Below are 15,904 nucleotides of genomic sequence, written 5' to 3'. Positions count from 1 at the left end.
TGGAGACGAGCTGCTGGGCGTGTCGCCGACGAGGGCGGGATGGAGAAGCGGGGCCGAGCGGGGAGGGTTTCCTCGCACCAGTCCGCTCCGCAGTCCGCGGCGACGCCTCGGAGAGACAGGCGGCCTAGCATGTTCGAGAAGGAGTCTGTGAGTGCGCGGACGGACGGCGGGCTGCCCAGCCGGGAGGCAGGCGTCCCCGGTGGGGAGCGGACGCCCGCGCTGGAGCGGCGCGGCCGTGGCTGGCGGGGCCGCGGTTCCGTACCTAGACCGAGCGGTCCCGCGGAACCTATCCAGAGCCTCTCCGGGCCTTTCGGGTCTCCCCAGCCTCCCCGGAAGGCACGTTTCCCGGTCACCGGAGAGGGCGCCCCCGCCCGGACACCTTGCACCGGCCACAGGCGTAGAGGAAACCGCCGACTTACCGAGCAGAGCGAGGAGATGCCCTCAGTTTAAAGACAGCGGTAGACTCGGTGGTTGAAGAAGGCGTCCGTTAGGGTTATTGTCTGAAACGGAGGGAAAGTGCCCTTCGGGTTCACCGGGCGGTGTAACGCCAGGACTTCTCTGTGGCCGTAGTTTGAAAACCCGTGTGGTAATCCAGACTTTATTTTTCATTGACACTTTAACAGAGAAGTAATTTTCCCAAGGGTACAAAGAGGATCCAAGGATAAAGCTGAGACGAGGAACTGCTCTGTTCTCTCGTCTGCAGCGGTTTCTCCCCGAAACTCCCGTAGAGGACGCGCAAGTGACAGGAAGCGGGGAGAGCGCGCAGAGCGCTGCTTTTTTTTTAATTTTTAAAGAAGATTTTATTTATTCATTTTTAGAGAGGGAAAGGGAGGGGAGGGGGAGAGAGAGAGAGAGAGAAACATCAATGTGCGGTTGCTGGGGGCCGTGGCCTGCAACCCTTCCATGTACCCTGACTGGGAATCGAACCTGCGACGCTTTGGTTCGCAGCCCGCGCTCTATCCACTGAGCTACGCCAGCCAGGGCTAGAGTGCTGCTTTTGAAGGCGCTGAAACAGGTCAGACGAGAGGAGAGGACGAGCTAGGGGAGGAGACGTAGACCACGTCTGCACGGCTAGGGACCCCAGCAGAGCGAGGCCGCAGACCTTGGCCAGTCGTCGAGTGCCTTAGCGTTCACGCCCCCCAGACTGCTGCGTTGCCAGACGGGCGGCCCGCGGGTAATGGCAGTGCCTGAGTGTCGAGGCAGCAGAGGTTCCCTGTCTGAACTTCACGCCGGATGGCGGCAAGGACCTTGAGAAGGGAGTGGGTCCCAGTTCCAGAGGAGGAGGTGCCCAGCTGCATGGCGTGTTTAGGCCGAAATCTGGGACCGAGGGGACGTGGACCAAGGCAGTTCTGGGTTGTGAGATGCGGGTGTGATTATTCATAGCTGTCTTTAAAGCCCAGCTTCCAGGGGTAAGAAGTTGGAAGGAGCCCGTAATTAGGGGGAGACTAAGTCCGCGACTGCTCACCGAACGCACCCATGCCTCGGTTCTAACTTGCTGGCCGCTGACGGTTCCCCTGTGCCAAGCACAGGAAAAATTAGGACCCACAATTTAATCCACGTAAAACTGTTTTGATATTGTGTGCCCTGCATCCTTACTCCCCCCTCTCATAGCAGTACCTCGGTTTTTACTTGTAGAGTTAACTGATTCCCCCCCGCATGGAGTTCTGGTGGGGCTGTCAGTCACTTGCTCTAATGTTGTGAAGATGAGTCGGAAACACGTTCAGTGGGTGCAGTGTTCCTGAAGGTCAAGGAGAGGACGGAGAGTGATTCGGGACGAGGGGGACAGACTGGAGTGCCCCGTGTGCTGCCTGGCCCTTGAGCCTCCTCCTCCGTTCTGTGGACACCCTTCCACTTCACCAAATTTTTGCTTAACGAGAAATCAGCTCGCAACCAAAGATTCTAAACCCTTGGATTACCAAAAATTGGAAGCTTAATTAGTCTCCATCGTGTACATACATTTGAAAATCTTACAGACTAGCAAGGAGCTGTTAGAAAGGCATTGACGGCATGGCCACGCTCACGTTTGTGCTGGGATTATAATCATGTTCAATGTAGGCAAATGCCATACAATAGGTTAAACAAGCCAGGTGGTTTTAGTTAAACGGTGATCATGTTTAAAGCCTACTCTAACTTTTAGAAGTGATTACGAAGATTCTTCCTTAACAAAGGGGTAAGATGTGCTTGAGGAGGACGTGAGGAAGAAATGGTAGAGATGTGAGTTTCTAGCATGGTAGGATCTCTTCAGGTGTCACCTGCACACCACACCTGCATGCCCTGTCCCCAGGGGAGTCTGCATTTGGGAGCTGCTGTCACTCACACAGTGTGGCCGTGTCCCTGAAGTACATTGTGGGGGGAAGGTGGTGATTACCCAAGGGAGAAGCATTCTCTCCATGAAAATGTTAACGGCTTTGTTTTTAAGTGGTTTAGGTAGCTAATAATGCCCCTTCCTCAGCCAAAAACATAAAGCAGTTTGGCAGATGATCGAAACAGATTTATTTCTGATGAACTACTTCTAGCAGCCAGCATGGAAAAACTAACTCCTATGAGAAGCTACTGGAAATAATGCAAAATGTAGGAAGCAGCTGCTACTATGGGTTGGCTGTAAGGCAAGACAGGCCAGAGCTCTCTGAGGGAGGAGAAGCAGGGAAGGTGAGCCAGGGCAGGGCAGGAGGTACGACTCAGCAGAGCACAGGGTCAGAGGACAGCTGAACTCCCAGTGCCTGCGGAGGGCTCTCCTTGGGTCCCCAGCACGGGGCCTCGGGACAGGAGACTACCCAGAGGGGCAGAAAAAGAAAACCTTTGTGGCACCCAGACTAACTTGTGTTTCCACCAGCAAGAGTGGAAAACCATGCCATTGGAGGGCACTGGTTAGAGTGCCAGGTACGTTGTCTGGCACTCTAAGCAGTGGGGGTGAAAGCAGCCAGAACGTAGATTCTTCTGGTCTGGCCTGTCACACTGAGAAGCAAGCCTCCAGAGGATGAAACTGTTTCCAAGTTACTACATTCCAAACAAAGGCTCAGGAATACTTAGAGGAGTACCAAAATGTGCAGCAATTAAGGTAAAATTCAGTGCTTGGTGTCACAACTAAACATTAGCAGACCTACCACAAAATAGGAAAATACAATCCAAAATGAGGACAAGACACAATCAGTAAGTGCACGCAGAAAAGATAAAAGATATAATTACTGTTGAAGGACACCAAAGTAGTTATTATAAAACAGTTGTTGCATTACATAAGTTTTATTAAATTAGAGCACCTACATAGTTATAAAACATTGTGACACCCGTATGTTCAAGTCTAGAGAAAAAGTTGAGCATGTCAAGTCCAAATCACACTGCTGCAGATGAGGAATTGGGTGTCAGGGCATGTACAACAACAATCAGCAGATTCCACACCACTGAGGATTAGGGAATTTAGAGACAGCAGTGATAAAACCTGGAAAAAGTAGGATGTATCAATGAGATATGGGAAAATTGCAGGACAAATTTTATTCCTGTATTTTGAGTCCCCAAGTGAAGAGATGAGAGAGGAAAGACAAAAAATGCTTGAAGAATTAATGATGCACAATTGCCAAATTTGGTGAAAATTGTAACCCCACAAATTCAAGAGGCTCATTGAAGTTCTAGCAAAAGAAACAAAATTCTGCTCAAACCAGTGATTCAAAAGTATAAAAGCAAATAGAAAACATTTAAAGTACAGATGAGCACAGATGAAATGGCAAGGCTTCTCATCAGAAAAATTGCAAGGCAGAAGACATTGAGTTATCTTTACATTCCTGGAGATGCTGTAAAGGACATTTAAAGGTGAAGACACCACCAGCCCAGCCCTGCCCCACGTGGCTCCGAGGCGTGGGCTTTGTCCTGCACAGTGAGAGGTGGCCGGTTCCCAGACGGGGCACAGGCCTGGCTGTCGGGTGTGGTCCCCGTGTATGAGAGGCAGCCGATCCATGTTTCTCTCCTACATCAACTTTTCTTTCTTCTGCTCTTCCTCTCTCTGAAAATAAATAAAGTCTTTTAAAAATACCAACCAGAATTCCATACCTAGTGAAAATATCTTCCAAAAATAAAGACAAAGTACTGTTTTTCAGACATGAAAGCTAAAAGAATTCATCAACAGACCTACATTGTCAGAAATGTTAAAGGAAGTCCTTTCAACATAAGGAATATATAAGATATAAATTTGGAAAGGAATAGAAAGCACTAGGAGTTGTGAGTGTTGATAAAAGTATCGATTTTTCTTATTTTTAAATTTATTAAAGATAATTGATTGAGTACATCAAGAGTGATGGCACTGTTGGTTTTAAACAACGTGAGCCAGAGAGGTGGGCGGAGAGGAAGGAAGTCCACAGCTGAGCAAGGACCTGAAGGGGGACTGGGGTGAGCTGGAGACGCACTGCAAGCCCCAAACCACACAGGGAAAGCATACAGCTGGTGGTTTAACAAGTGACGGATGGAATTATTAAAAAATACTTAATTCAAAAGAAAGCATAAAAAGTACAGGGAACAAAAAGAGATGGGACAGATAGGAAACAAATATGGATTTCTAGAAATGTTAACCTCGTTAAATATAAACAGCCAAATTAAGATTCAGAGATTGTTGGATTGGTTATAAAAGCAAGGTGAAACTATAAACTGTCTGCAAGAAACACACTAAATATACAGGCACAAATAGGTTAAGGAATGAAGAGGATGGAGAAAGGTATACCGTGTGAACACTAACTAAAAGAAGGCTGGGGTGCCTATATTAATACCAGAGAAGGTACATTTTTAAATAAAATTATGACAGATAAATGGGTCATTATATATTCTATCAGGGCAGTTCATCAGAAGGACATAATCCTAAATGTTTATGTACCTAAGCTTAGAGCTTTGAAATACAGAAAGCAAAAGTGTATTTCTTGCACAGACATCCATGATTACTGTTGTAAATTTTAACACACGTCTCAGTAATTAATAGAACAAACAAAAAAACTACTAAGGATATAAAAGAAGCACTATAGCCCAAGTACAACTGTGGCACTTCTGTAGAACACTTGGTGCAACCGCAGTGGCATGAGTGTTCTTTGGAAGCACACATGAAACGTTACTAAGATACAACATGTCTTGGCACATAAGACAAATTCCAAGTGGATTCAGATAATGTAAATCACATTCTCTAGTCACAATGGAATAAGTTAGAAATCACAAAAACATGGAAAATCATAAATCATCTGAAAAGTCAATGATATCCTTTTATATAACCCATGGGTAAAAGAAAAAAAAATACCCTAAACTGATGAAAATTTAAAAAGTTTGAAAAAATTGTAGGATGTAGCTAAAGCAATACATGAGAAAATTCATTATTCTAAATACCTCTATTAGAAGGATTTTAAACCAGTATTTCAACTGCCAGCTGGAATTAGTGGGAAAAAAAATCAAACTAAAAGTAAGCAAAAGGAAGGAGGTAATAAAAACAAATGGAAATTAATAGTGAACAAAAACAGAGAAAATGAAACCAATGGTATTTTGGAAAGAATAAAGTTGATAAACTTCAAGCCCAGAGGTTGGCAAACCTAATTGGTGGGTCAGATCTAGCTCACAGCCTGTTTTGGTACAGCCCTGCGCTAAGAATGGTACAGGCATTTTTATAGGGTTATTTTAAAAGGATGGAGGGTGATGAAGGAGGAAGAGACGAGGGCAGGGGGAGGAGAATGGACAGAGACCATATTTAGCCCACAATCCCTAGAATACTAAAGAATAGGAAAAGTTTGTCAGCCCTTGCTCAAGCCGGGCTAATCAGGCAAAAGTAAAGACAATACCAAGAGTGACGGGGAAATCACTACAGACCCAGTAAACATGTAAGAGATCGGAAGAAAGTACTAGAAATAACAGGATCATGTGTCCATCCACTTGTTTGAAATGCACAAATTACTTGAAAGACCCATTGGGTGGAATTGGGTGCCCCTGGTTGTTGTGTGGTGACTTGACCCCGCACCTCACGGTGTGAGCGTGTGTGGAGACAGGGTCCTTAATGACGTAACGAGGTTAAACGAGTGTTAGAGTGTGCCCTAACTCTGTCTGCCTCGTGCCCTCGTGAGCAAAGGTTGGGACGCAGACCAGGGCCCAGAGCTCAGCAGGACGGCCTTGCTGCAAAGAGGCAGCGTGCACTAACAAGCACAGCTAGAAGCCAGTGCACAGAAAAATAATGGACCCGTCGGCCAACTCAGTAGTCCTGGAAGCCCTGCACAGAGCAGCTAGGCAAGAAAAAGAGAGAAGCGGTATCCGAATTGGGAAGGAAGCAGTAAAACTGCCACTATTTGCATATGACATGCTATACAGAGAAAACCCTAAAGACTCCACTGAAAAACTTATACCTAACAAAACCAGCAAATCCAAAACCAGTATGCTAAAATCTGGTGTGTTTCTATACTCTAGGAATGCATTTGAAGAAAAAGGAATTAATTCCATTTACAATTGCATCAAAAAAGGATAAATATCTAAGAATAACTTGAACCGAGAAGATGAAAGACCCATACATACACTGAAAACTGTGACATTGATGAAGGAAATGGAAGACAGATCTTGGGCTGGCCAAATAGTTCTTTTGTTTTTTTTCCATGCGGTGATGATGGCACTAGTTCCCCTTAGTTGTCTTTTGTTTGTTTTTGTTTTGTTTTTTAATTGTTCAAGTAAAATGCTTAGTTGTCCTTAACTTGAAACAATTTTGTTAGGTTGTATTGTGACAGCTGCAAGAAACACACTAAATATAAAGTGCATTTAAGAAAAACATCAAAAATTGGTAAGTTTTTGTGCAGCCATTTTAATATTGAAGAGGAAAAAAGATATGCAACACTTTCAGCATATTATGCTTTATTAAGAAAGGTAATAATGCAACTGAAATGCAGAAAGGAAGATCTGTGCAGTATATGGGGAAGGCGCTGTGACTGATGGAACATGTCAAAAGTGGTTTGCAGAGTTTCTTGGTCCTGCTGACATTTTGGCCAAATAACCCTTTGCTGTGGGGCCATCTTATGCAGTGGGAGGTGTGCGGCAGCACCCTGGCCTCTGCCCGCAGGCAACACACTCAAAATATCCAAGTCAATAAAGTTGCTGGTGAAAATGAAAAATGTGTGTTTTATTTTACAGAAAAAATATAATGGACTCTGGCCAACCCAATATGTGGAACTATTTTTAGAAAAATCAAGAGGTAGTAAACATTAAAATGAATAAAATTTTAACATCTGGCGCAATAGTAGTTCCATATTAAACTACTCCTAAAAACATAAAATATGTTTTTAAGTAATCGAAAGGGAGCATCAAAATAACACATTGAAAACAGCAGTGTAACATAAAAAATTGCTAGGAAATAAAAAATTCTTATATAAAGTCAGAAGTAAAGCATATTCCTGGCTAGAAAAACCATTAAAAGGTTATGAGGTTATTTATAGTTAACATTATTTGTAAAAAGCATTGTGAAGCTACCGCCTCCTGGCCCTGATGGCCCTTTAACGGGCCCACCACACAGCCGCCAGCCTGACCTTTGAAAGCTGGAACCTGTAACATCACTCACCTGCTCGGCCCTTCCCATGGCTGCCCCTGTCCTGGGAACGAAATCCCAACTCCTTCCCGTAGTGTCTGCGCAGTCCCCACGATCGGTCCCCTTGGTCGCCTCCCTGCCTCCTCAGGCTCGTCTCCCACCACACACATGCCGAGCCCAGCCTGCTCTCCAGGCGTGGCCGATAGAAACCCTGTGCTCTATCCTGTCGTCCCTCAGCCCCCTCCCACTAGCACGGCCACTCGGGGTGGGTTTCCGGGACCGGGGGTGAGTGCAAGGGCGACAGCTGACGCCTGGTCACCACGGTGGAGCTCACAGCCGTGATTCAGGCCAGAGCACTTGTCTGGACCGGGTCAGTCACTACATGAGGATTTCCTGAAAGTGTGTTGCCTGTCACAATGCACGAAGGTCAAAAAGCACGGGATGATGTGTGCCCCAGCTCGGTTCACTTACCTTTCAACTTCATACTGATGGAAGGGTTACCTCGGTGATTGTATCATGTCTTCAAGGATAAAGTGAAATAATTAAAATTACAAGGAGATGATGGAAAAGGAGTATTTTGTGACCTCGGGGCACAGAACAGGAAAGGTGTTCTGACACGCGCATCTCCGAGCCACCCAGACACCCTCTCCAGGGGACACTGTCACTTCCAGTTAGCTGGCACCTGCTACAGATATTCTAAATGTGTGTGTGCAAGTTTGTGTCCATGTGTATTTGTGTTTTCAGACAATACGTGATAGCTAGCCAGATACTCTTTTTTTCTGGTCTTACCAAATTGACAGCAAGGGGTGAATCAGCCCACCTAGGATTTCACAGCCACATTGTCACACAGGCGGGCTACAGTGCGCTCCCAAGTGCTGTGTCGGCCTGTGCCGCCCCACCGGGGGTGCTGAGTCTAAAGTCCAGGCCACAGGCTGAAAGGCGACCCGCCCCCTGTCTCCCCCAGTACGCGCAGATTCTGAGGGAGAGGCTGCGGGATTCGCTGCACGAGGTGCAGTATGTGGAGCCCCCGCTGGACGAGTCCGCCGCCGACCTGGGCAAGGAGTGGAAGAGCGCCCTGGCCAGGCTGAAGTTTGCCAACACGTACCGGATGGAGCCGCCGAGGAAGTTCCAGGCCCATTCGGTGGAAACCAAAATCCAGCGGATCCTGATGGTAGGCGGGTGGATCCCTGCGAAGCAATGTCCCAGCTGCAGGGGGTGATGGGCTGTGCTCCCGCCCACGGCAGGGTCACCGTCCCGATCGGTCTTTCCATGGCACTTGTCTCTGGAAACGTGAAAGGGCCTTGCAGCCGGTGATCTCCACATGGGTGCCCTGAGCTACACCACGTGGGGCAGGCTGGTGTTGCTTCATTTAGCTCTGAATTACCCATAATTATTTATCCCTGTGGTTCCACGTTTCTCCTGTGGGTGCAGGGATGAGTGACCAAGTGTTACAGAACAACAGGGGCGGGGGCAAAGCTGATACACTGTTACAGAGAGGAGCCCCCCAGGTTCACTATGTCCGCCGCCTTAGGAAAGACAACTCTCAATGCCAGAGATTTGTGAAAAGGAAAGGAAATGTTTATTTAATGCTATACAAACTTAAAGTAGTGACCTAATGTCTTCCTCAAAATCCCAAAGTCCCTTAAAACACCCACAAACACACACAGTCCTTTCTTCTCCCTTTGCCCAGTCTGGTGTACCTTATCTCAGGAAAAGAAATAGAAGTCCATGGCTCAGGCAGCCCCCGGTTCCTCCCAGTAATCCGTCTCGGCTGGTAGGCCTCCCTCGGTTCCCGGCACCATCAGCTGTGTCGCTGGGATCTCTGCTAAAGCCGGGTGGTGGTTCCCCCTTCTAAAGCTGCGAGGGTCCCTGCTCTGGCAAAGCCGCGTAGTTCTCTCTCCCAGGGCTGTTGCATCTGGGTTTAAATCCCAGCGCCAATCTTCCTCTGCAGCCCCATTTCCGGCTCCGCCCACAATTGGCTACACTTGCCAGCACTCCCATATCCTTCCAGCTTCACTGGGCTGCCATCGTGAGTTTGGGCAGGCATGGCCCCATGTCAGGAAGCCAATCTTCTCCAAGCTCCCACGCAGGCGCTGTAACTCGGGGGAGTTGCCTTCCAGTTACTGTTACTTCCATCCCCCTGGCTCACAGCTTGGCCACAGCTATTTAACATATCTCTGCAACCAGATGAAGGTTATAGATGTGTTAGATGACCACACCAGAGGTTAGCTGCAAAGCTGTTGCTATGCAAAACAGCTCTCAGAGGCCCTGCTCCCTGTGTCCCTTCCCCCAAACCAAACCTGTGGGGGTGAGGACATCCTAATATTTCCCGAACACCTTGAGTTCTGGACCCCATTTCAAATCCCTATTTGGGGCCCCCATCTTGGCTGCACCCTGTTACACAAGGACACCCTGAACGTGCTTGTGTGTGTGTGTGAAAGTGGGCTCCTGGCTGTGCCGAGCCATCTTCAGACTGGCCACCCACCCCCCTCCACCGGCCCCCGCACACTGATCAGCCACCATCGGGGTTTTTCTTCTTCCCACCGACTGAGGTGTAGAGTTCATCCCAGACAGTGATTTGAACTCGGGCACACGGTCCGAGGCTCATCAGAAGCTCCCCCACTTATCCCACTTCACCACATTGGCACTGCAGCCCTAACGTTAATGCCGACACCGACTTTACAGTCTGGGTGCCTGAAGGCTGCATCATTCCGACGGAGAGAACCCCCTTCACCACCTTTCCTGACGCAGGACCCAGTCACAGGGTTTTCAATCACAGGAACCGGCTTGAGGACCACCTGTTCCGCACCCCCTTTCCATCTTGGGCCTCTCTCGGGAGGGGACACCTGGCAGCTGGAGTTTCCGATGCCCAGACCCTGCTGGCGCTGCACCCAGGCTGGCTCCACTGTGGAAGTGGCCCTTGTTGGAAAGTGACCCCCCCCAGTCTGCAAGACTCGCTCCTGCAGTGACAGCGGGGGTGAGCCAGCCACTGGGGACAGAGCCTGGGTTGAGTTCAGTTTGTATAAACGAGGGCTGCCTCTTTAATTCTTCCAGCGGGTGAGCTTTCATTAATGCAGAGGAGTGGTGAGGAGACTCACCCTCCCGTTTCCCCTCGCCGTCACAGACGCAGACACACCTCCACACTGGCTGGTGGTCGTGGGTCACCTTCGGGGAGCGTGTCTCAGCTCCCGGCTTCAGGAAATGAAGAGATTCCACTCAACCTAATAATTCAATAAAACACTTGCCGATGACCTTCTTCTCCGACCTGAACCCTGACTGCGGGCCCGTGTGGTGCGAGATGCTGCATTTCGGAGTGTCTCTCCTGCAGCCCCGCCTCCCGGCTGAGTCCAGACCCACTGAATGTGGCAGGAGTTCCCACTGTGTTTACGGGTGACAATTCAGAGACTCCCGTGGCGTGACAGGGCCACACGCAGCCTGTCGGACATGCAGGTGGATGGCGAGGGTCTTAGAGAGGGCAGGGGTCTTCCCCTTGCATTCGGGGAAGACTGAACGCCGTTCCAGACACGGAAATAGGGTGTCTTTTTTGGGTAAAGATTTTAGTTATTTACTTTTAGACAGAGGGGAAGGGAGGGAGAAAGAGAAGGAGGGAAACATCAATGGGTAGTGGCCTCTCAATTGGCCCCCACTGGGGCCCTGGCCCGCAACCCAGGCATGTGCCCTGACTGGGAATCAAACTAGCGACCCTTTGGTTCGCAGCCCGTGCTCAATCCACTGAGTCACACCAGCCAGGGGGAAATAGTGTATCTTGATAGAGCTTGTGGGTGTCCTCCTATAGGACGTGCCATCATTTATTTTAAAAAGAGCCTTTAGGGCCCTGGCCTGTGTGGCGCTGTGGGAGCATCGCCCCGTGCACCAAAGGTCGGGGTTCGATTCCTGGTTGGGGCATGTACCTGGGTGCGGGTTCAATCCCCTGATGGGGCGCATATGGGAGGCAACCAATTAATTGATGTTTCTCGGTCACATCGATGTTTCCCTCTCTAAAATCAATAAACATGTTCTAAAAAACGTTTAAAGGGCCCTTAGGTAGATACAATTTTAGGCAGAGTCAGCAGAGGGGCTGTTGCCAAGTGTCCGAAAGGCAGAGCCATAGCCAAACGCTGGAGAGAAACAGGTGCTTCCAGACCCAGCTCTCAACCCAGAAGCACTCAGGAAGGGAACTCCAATGAAAAGGGCCACCTCTGTGGTTTCACCTGCCTGTAGAATGAGCTAGGAGCCCGTTTGTTACAGCCCAGGGCCCAGAATAGGGGTTAATTTGTCCCTGGTGCAAGTCGGTTTTTCGGGGGCATGTGAGTCTGCTCGCCAGCTGGTCGGTGTGGCGCTCCGCGGCCACACCTGTGTCCCGGCTGCATGCCAGCTGTCAACACCTGTGATGAGAAGCCCTGGGTTCCTTGGCGTCCACCCGTAGGCCGCAGGAGGCCACGGGAACAAGCACCGTGCGGGCAGCCACGGGGAGGCGCTAGAGAGAGGCAGACGGACAGCAGTGGGCGGTGGGAGGCCGGCAGGACCTAGTGCCGCTCTTGGGCGTCGGAGTCCGCGCTCTGGGAAACCCCGGATCCGGGTTTTAGCGAACAGGTCAGTTTTTAAAAGATCTATTTCCTCTACCTAAGAATTTCCAGGGCGTTCTGTTAAAATTCTCCTTGTGTCTCCTCGGTTGTTTGGTAAGAGTAATCTAATGAAGGGGAATTTACAGCTTAATGAAGAGTAACTGAACATAATTGAAAAAACAAAATGAGTTTTCTTCAAAATTCTTACTGAAATAAATTGGTAAGCATAACATGCTTTTCATATTATTTGGTTAAAAAGCTATATGTATTACCTAGACCCATGTTTTTTACTTGAATCTTTAGAAAAGATTTGGTTAGAAAATTAATTTCTAAAAATTTTTTTAAAGGACAGCCTTAAAGACGTCAAGTATGACGATAAAGTCTTCTCTCGTCTGTCGCTAGAGTTAGCAGACTGCATGATGTCAGCGGTCAAAGAATTCGGGTACCAGCGCTATAAAATCATTGTCAAGGTGTTACTTATTCAAAAGACCGGCCAGGCAATAAATGTAAGTACCCCGTCGATCCCCGTCACACCCAGCGTGGCGAGGCCCGGTGGGGCCCCGGAGTGATGGGGTCAGCACTCCCCGTTTCTGTGCTTTCACTGTAAATTATTTGAAAAACACTAACCTAGAAATGACAGCTTCCTATTCCTGGTTTAGTAAGTTGTACAGATAGCCTGCTTCTCAGTCGTACCTGTTTTGACAATTTAATGCCATTCAGTGAGTGACCCGTAACTTTGTTTTAGGCAGGAAAGGGTGTTAGGCGCCACCAGAGAAATGACCCAGTGACTAGGCGTGGGCCTGCGTCCCCGACAGAGCCAGCTCCCGTCGAGGGGGTGGGGCCACACAGCTCGCAGTTGGGGGAGATGAAGCGAGGCAGGCAGTGGGACAGCCGGGCGTGTGTACCCGTGGAGCTGGCCGGAGTCCGGGCGGCGACACGCACCGCTGTGGCCTGCGCCGGGGCCCCACCCAGAACGGGGGTGGCGAAACCCGCCTGCCAGGGCGGTTGTGAGGGCCCAGCGGGACGATTACATTCAAGTCCTTCACGTCGTCTCCAGCACAGAGTCCCCAGGACGCAGCAAGGTGATCACTGTTATTTACAGCTAAGAACGCAGGGCCACCAGGCGGGCAGGGTGCGTTCTGAAGGAGCCTGTCCGGACTGTGTCCAGGAGGAGAGTCCCCACCTAAGGGACTGGAGGCTCCTCCAGGGCGATTAGTGCTTCGGAGAGTACATCAGGCTGGCGATGTGAGCGAGTGACCGAGCGACTCACTGGGGTTGCGCAGAGACAGGGAAGAGCCCTGGTAACGGAATGGCGAGGAGAACCCGGCTGTGCCGGGGATCTGGCGGAACTCCCACGGAGAGGAAGCCTGGGGTGCCCACACGCAAGGGCGGGGATGCGTGAGTGTCTCCCAGGGAGGCCACGGTGCCTGCCGGCAGTGGAGAGTGGGGTGCTGTGTCTGCAGTACTGCTGCCAGCACTACGAGCCCCCGCCCCTCTGCCCCCAGGATTCAGGAGCACGTCCTCTGGGGGTCAGCTCGGCCCGGACCAGTTCTTTGTCTTTTCCTTTGGACTCACTGAGGTGCTTGCGGCCACCTGGTGACTCACTCAGCTGGGCCCGGGCGTACCGGTGGCCTCGGCCCCATGTCTGACGGGTGGTGCTGGCTGCTGGTGGAGCCCTGGGCTGCCCACACAGGAGCCGTCACCCTCTGGGGACCGAGGGCCTCCTGCATGCCGGGTCTCCTCCCAGTGTTCCTGGAAGGTGCGAGCAGATGGCCTCAAAGGCCTGGCTTGGGATGTGCGCAAGGCCACACTCTTTCGCTCAAGGCGAGTCCCAGCGCCCGCTGATATCCAGAGTGGGAAACAGACTCAGCCTCCTGATGGGAGAGGCCAGAGACGGTCCGTGGCCGTTTTAGATGCCGCATGGAAAGGTGGGCTGTAGTCAGACCGCAGATGGCTCTGTCAGCAAAGCGCAGGAGTGAGGCTCGTCTCTGGTGGCCTGCTCGTGTGGTCAGTGCCCTTCCTGCACTCCCGGACGAGGCCCTGGCACCTTTTCAGCTGGAACTCGTCAAGGCCGGGAAGAGGAACTCCTAGGGATGGGCTGCAGCACAGCAGGGCGCCCTGTACGCTGGGCTGCTAGACCCCAGCTGCGGACAGACGGCCGCCTGTCTGTCTGTGCTGCGGCCGCCGGCTGTGGTGAAGGAGGAGCTGGGCCCGGAGCCCTTGCTCCTGAGTCCCTCCGGGGCAGAGCACTTGCTACATGCGGCTTCCCAGCCTGCTGCTGCATCTGTAAGAAACCAAACTCGTGCAGGCTTGAAAGTCACTTCTTCTCATGCTTAATCTAAAGTTAAGTCTTAAACATGCCTCCAGGTCTCCAGCCAGTGGATCTGGGACGTGGCGTGGGACACCTGGGTCGCCGCGAAGCACGAGACGGAGACCTACGTTGCGCTGGCCTTGGTGTTCGCTCTCTACTGTGAGTGACTCGCCCCAGGCCAGGCCCGCTCCTCCGCGTCCCGGACACGCGGGGTTCACGGCCGCGTGCGTCCCCGCGGTTGTGGCTGGCCCCATCTTTATCTGCAGTCAACCTGTCTTAGTTGTATTCTTTTGACAAGTAAAAGCTGCGTTTTTACCTTCGTACTTCCAGTTATGGTAGTTATTAATACTCTACTACCTCACAATATAAAAAGGTATATTCACATATGAATACGCGAATGATTATAGTAGATTATAGTACGGGAAAAGGATCATTCTTGGATTCAAGACAATTATAATTGACTATAGGAAATTATGACTCAACCCTGAAAAGTATCAAATTAGGTAAATGTTCACATGAGTTTTGGAAAACACCTAAAGGCAGATGTCTTCTGAGTGGTATTTTAATACATTACATGCATTCTTTTGAAAGGAATGACCAAGTTTTAAAGAAAAATGTGAACATATTTAATTCTGCCCTAACTAATGCCCCACACCCCAGTCACAGTGCTTACAGATGTGTGGTCTCTCTATTTGTCAGTCAGTCAGGTTCTGTTCAGATGCCAGATTAAAAAACCTGATACGGTTATTTTTAGAGTGGAAATTTGTGTTTCCGCACATTTGATCAAGGACCCAGCTTCCTTCTGTCCTCCTCTCCGCACAGACCTGTGGGAGCCTTGGTGGGAGTCGGTAGGGTTTGGTCACGCCCTGTAACTGCACTGGTCGTCCCCTCCCCCGGGGGGGGGGGCTGGAGCCGTCTTCCTTGACCTTGAACACTGGCTGCGCGAAGACAGTGGGTACACGGAAATTGGTGCTCTTCTAGCAAGGAGCCAAGGGCTGGGCTCGGGGGAGGAGGCGGCGACGCCGCCTGTGACAATCCATGCGATTTTCCTCCTGAAACAGCCATGCGCTGCAGAACAGTGCTGTGAGGTGGTCCCGTGGGATGATAACGCAGCCAGAAGTTCCCGTTACCCCGTGACGTGCTGCGGCGCATTACCGCTGCCCACAGCATCCAGCACGGTGATGTGCCGCGCAGGCGTGTGGACCGGAGGTGCCAGGCCGCACCACGTAGCCCAGGTGTGTAGCGGGCCCCGCACGTGCACGCTGACGTCTGCACAATAAAATCGCCTAAGGACACATTTCTCGGAGCGCATCTCGGAGCGCATCTCGGAGCGCATCCCGGTCTATGAGCAGCACGCGGCTGCAGAGGCAGACAGTGAAGACGCGGCGGGTCTGGCTCCAGACCACTGCGGAAAAGCGAGCCACGTGAATGTTTGGTTTCCCAGGGCCTACAAGTTATATTTACACTATAGTCCATTAAGTGTGCAGCAGCATTATGTCAAAGCAAAACAAA

At 50.4% G+C, this 15,904-nt stretch overlaps 1 protein-coding gene across 1 annotated transcript; it reads left to right on the top strand.

Moving 5' to 3' along the window:
• The first annotated feature begins 39 nt into the window (after positions 1-39).
• On the top strand, positions 40-14,559 carry DYNLT2 (dynein light chain Tctex-type 2). The gene is made up of 4 exons (XM_045843385.1): positions 40-147; positions 8,481-8,687; positions 12,429-12,587; positions 14,449-14,559. The coding sequence occupies exons 1-4, from the start codon at positions 40-42 to the stop codon at positions 14,557-14,559; spliced, it is 585 nt and encodes a 194-aa protein (XP_045699341.1).
• The last annotated feature ends 1,345 nt before the right edge of the window (positions 14,560-15,904 follow it).

Source organism: Phyllostomus hastatus, unplaced genomic scaffold (genome assembly GCF_019186645.2).
Source record: "Phyllostomus hastatus isolate PE091 unplaced genomic scaffold, TTU_PhHast_1.1 phas_contig_40, whole genome shotgun sequence".
NCBI lineage: Eukaryota > Metazoa > Chordata > Mammalia > Chiroptera > Phyllostomidae > Phyllostomus > Phyllostomus hastatus.
This window is presented reverse-complemented; position numbering and strand designations above follow the sequence as displayed.

What these genes read in the sequence shown, in the direction of transcription:
- DYNLT2 (XM_045843385.1), top strand. Translation starts at nt 40, where the DNA reads ATGGAGAAGCGGGGCCGAGCGGGGAGGGTTTCCTCGCACCAGTCCGCT. An exon ending in GCATGTTCGAGAAGGAGTCT is followed by an intron (nt 148 to 8,480) that starts GTGAGTGCGCGG and finishes TGTCTCCCCCAG; the next exon opens with TACGCGCAGATTCTGAGGGA. An exon ending in AAATCCAGCGGATCCTGATG is followed by an intron (nt 8,688 to 12,428) that starts GTAGGCGGGTGG and finishes ATTTTTTTAAAG; the next exon opens with GACAGCCTTAAAGACGTCAA.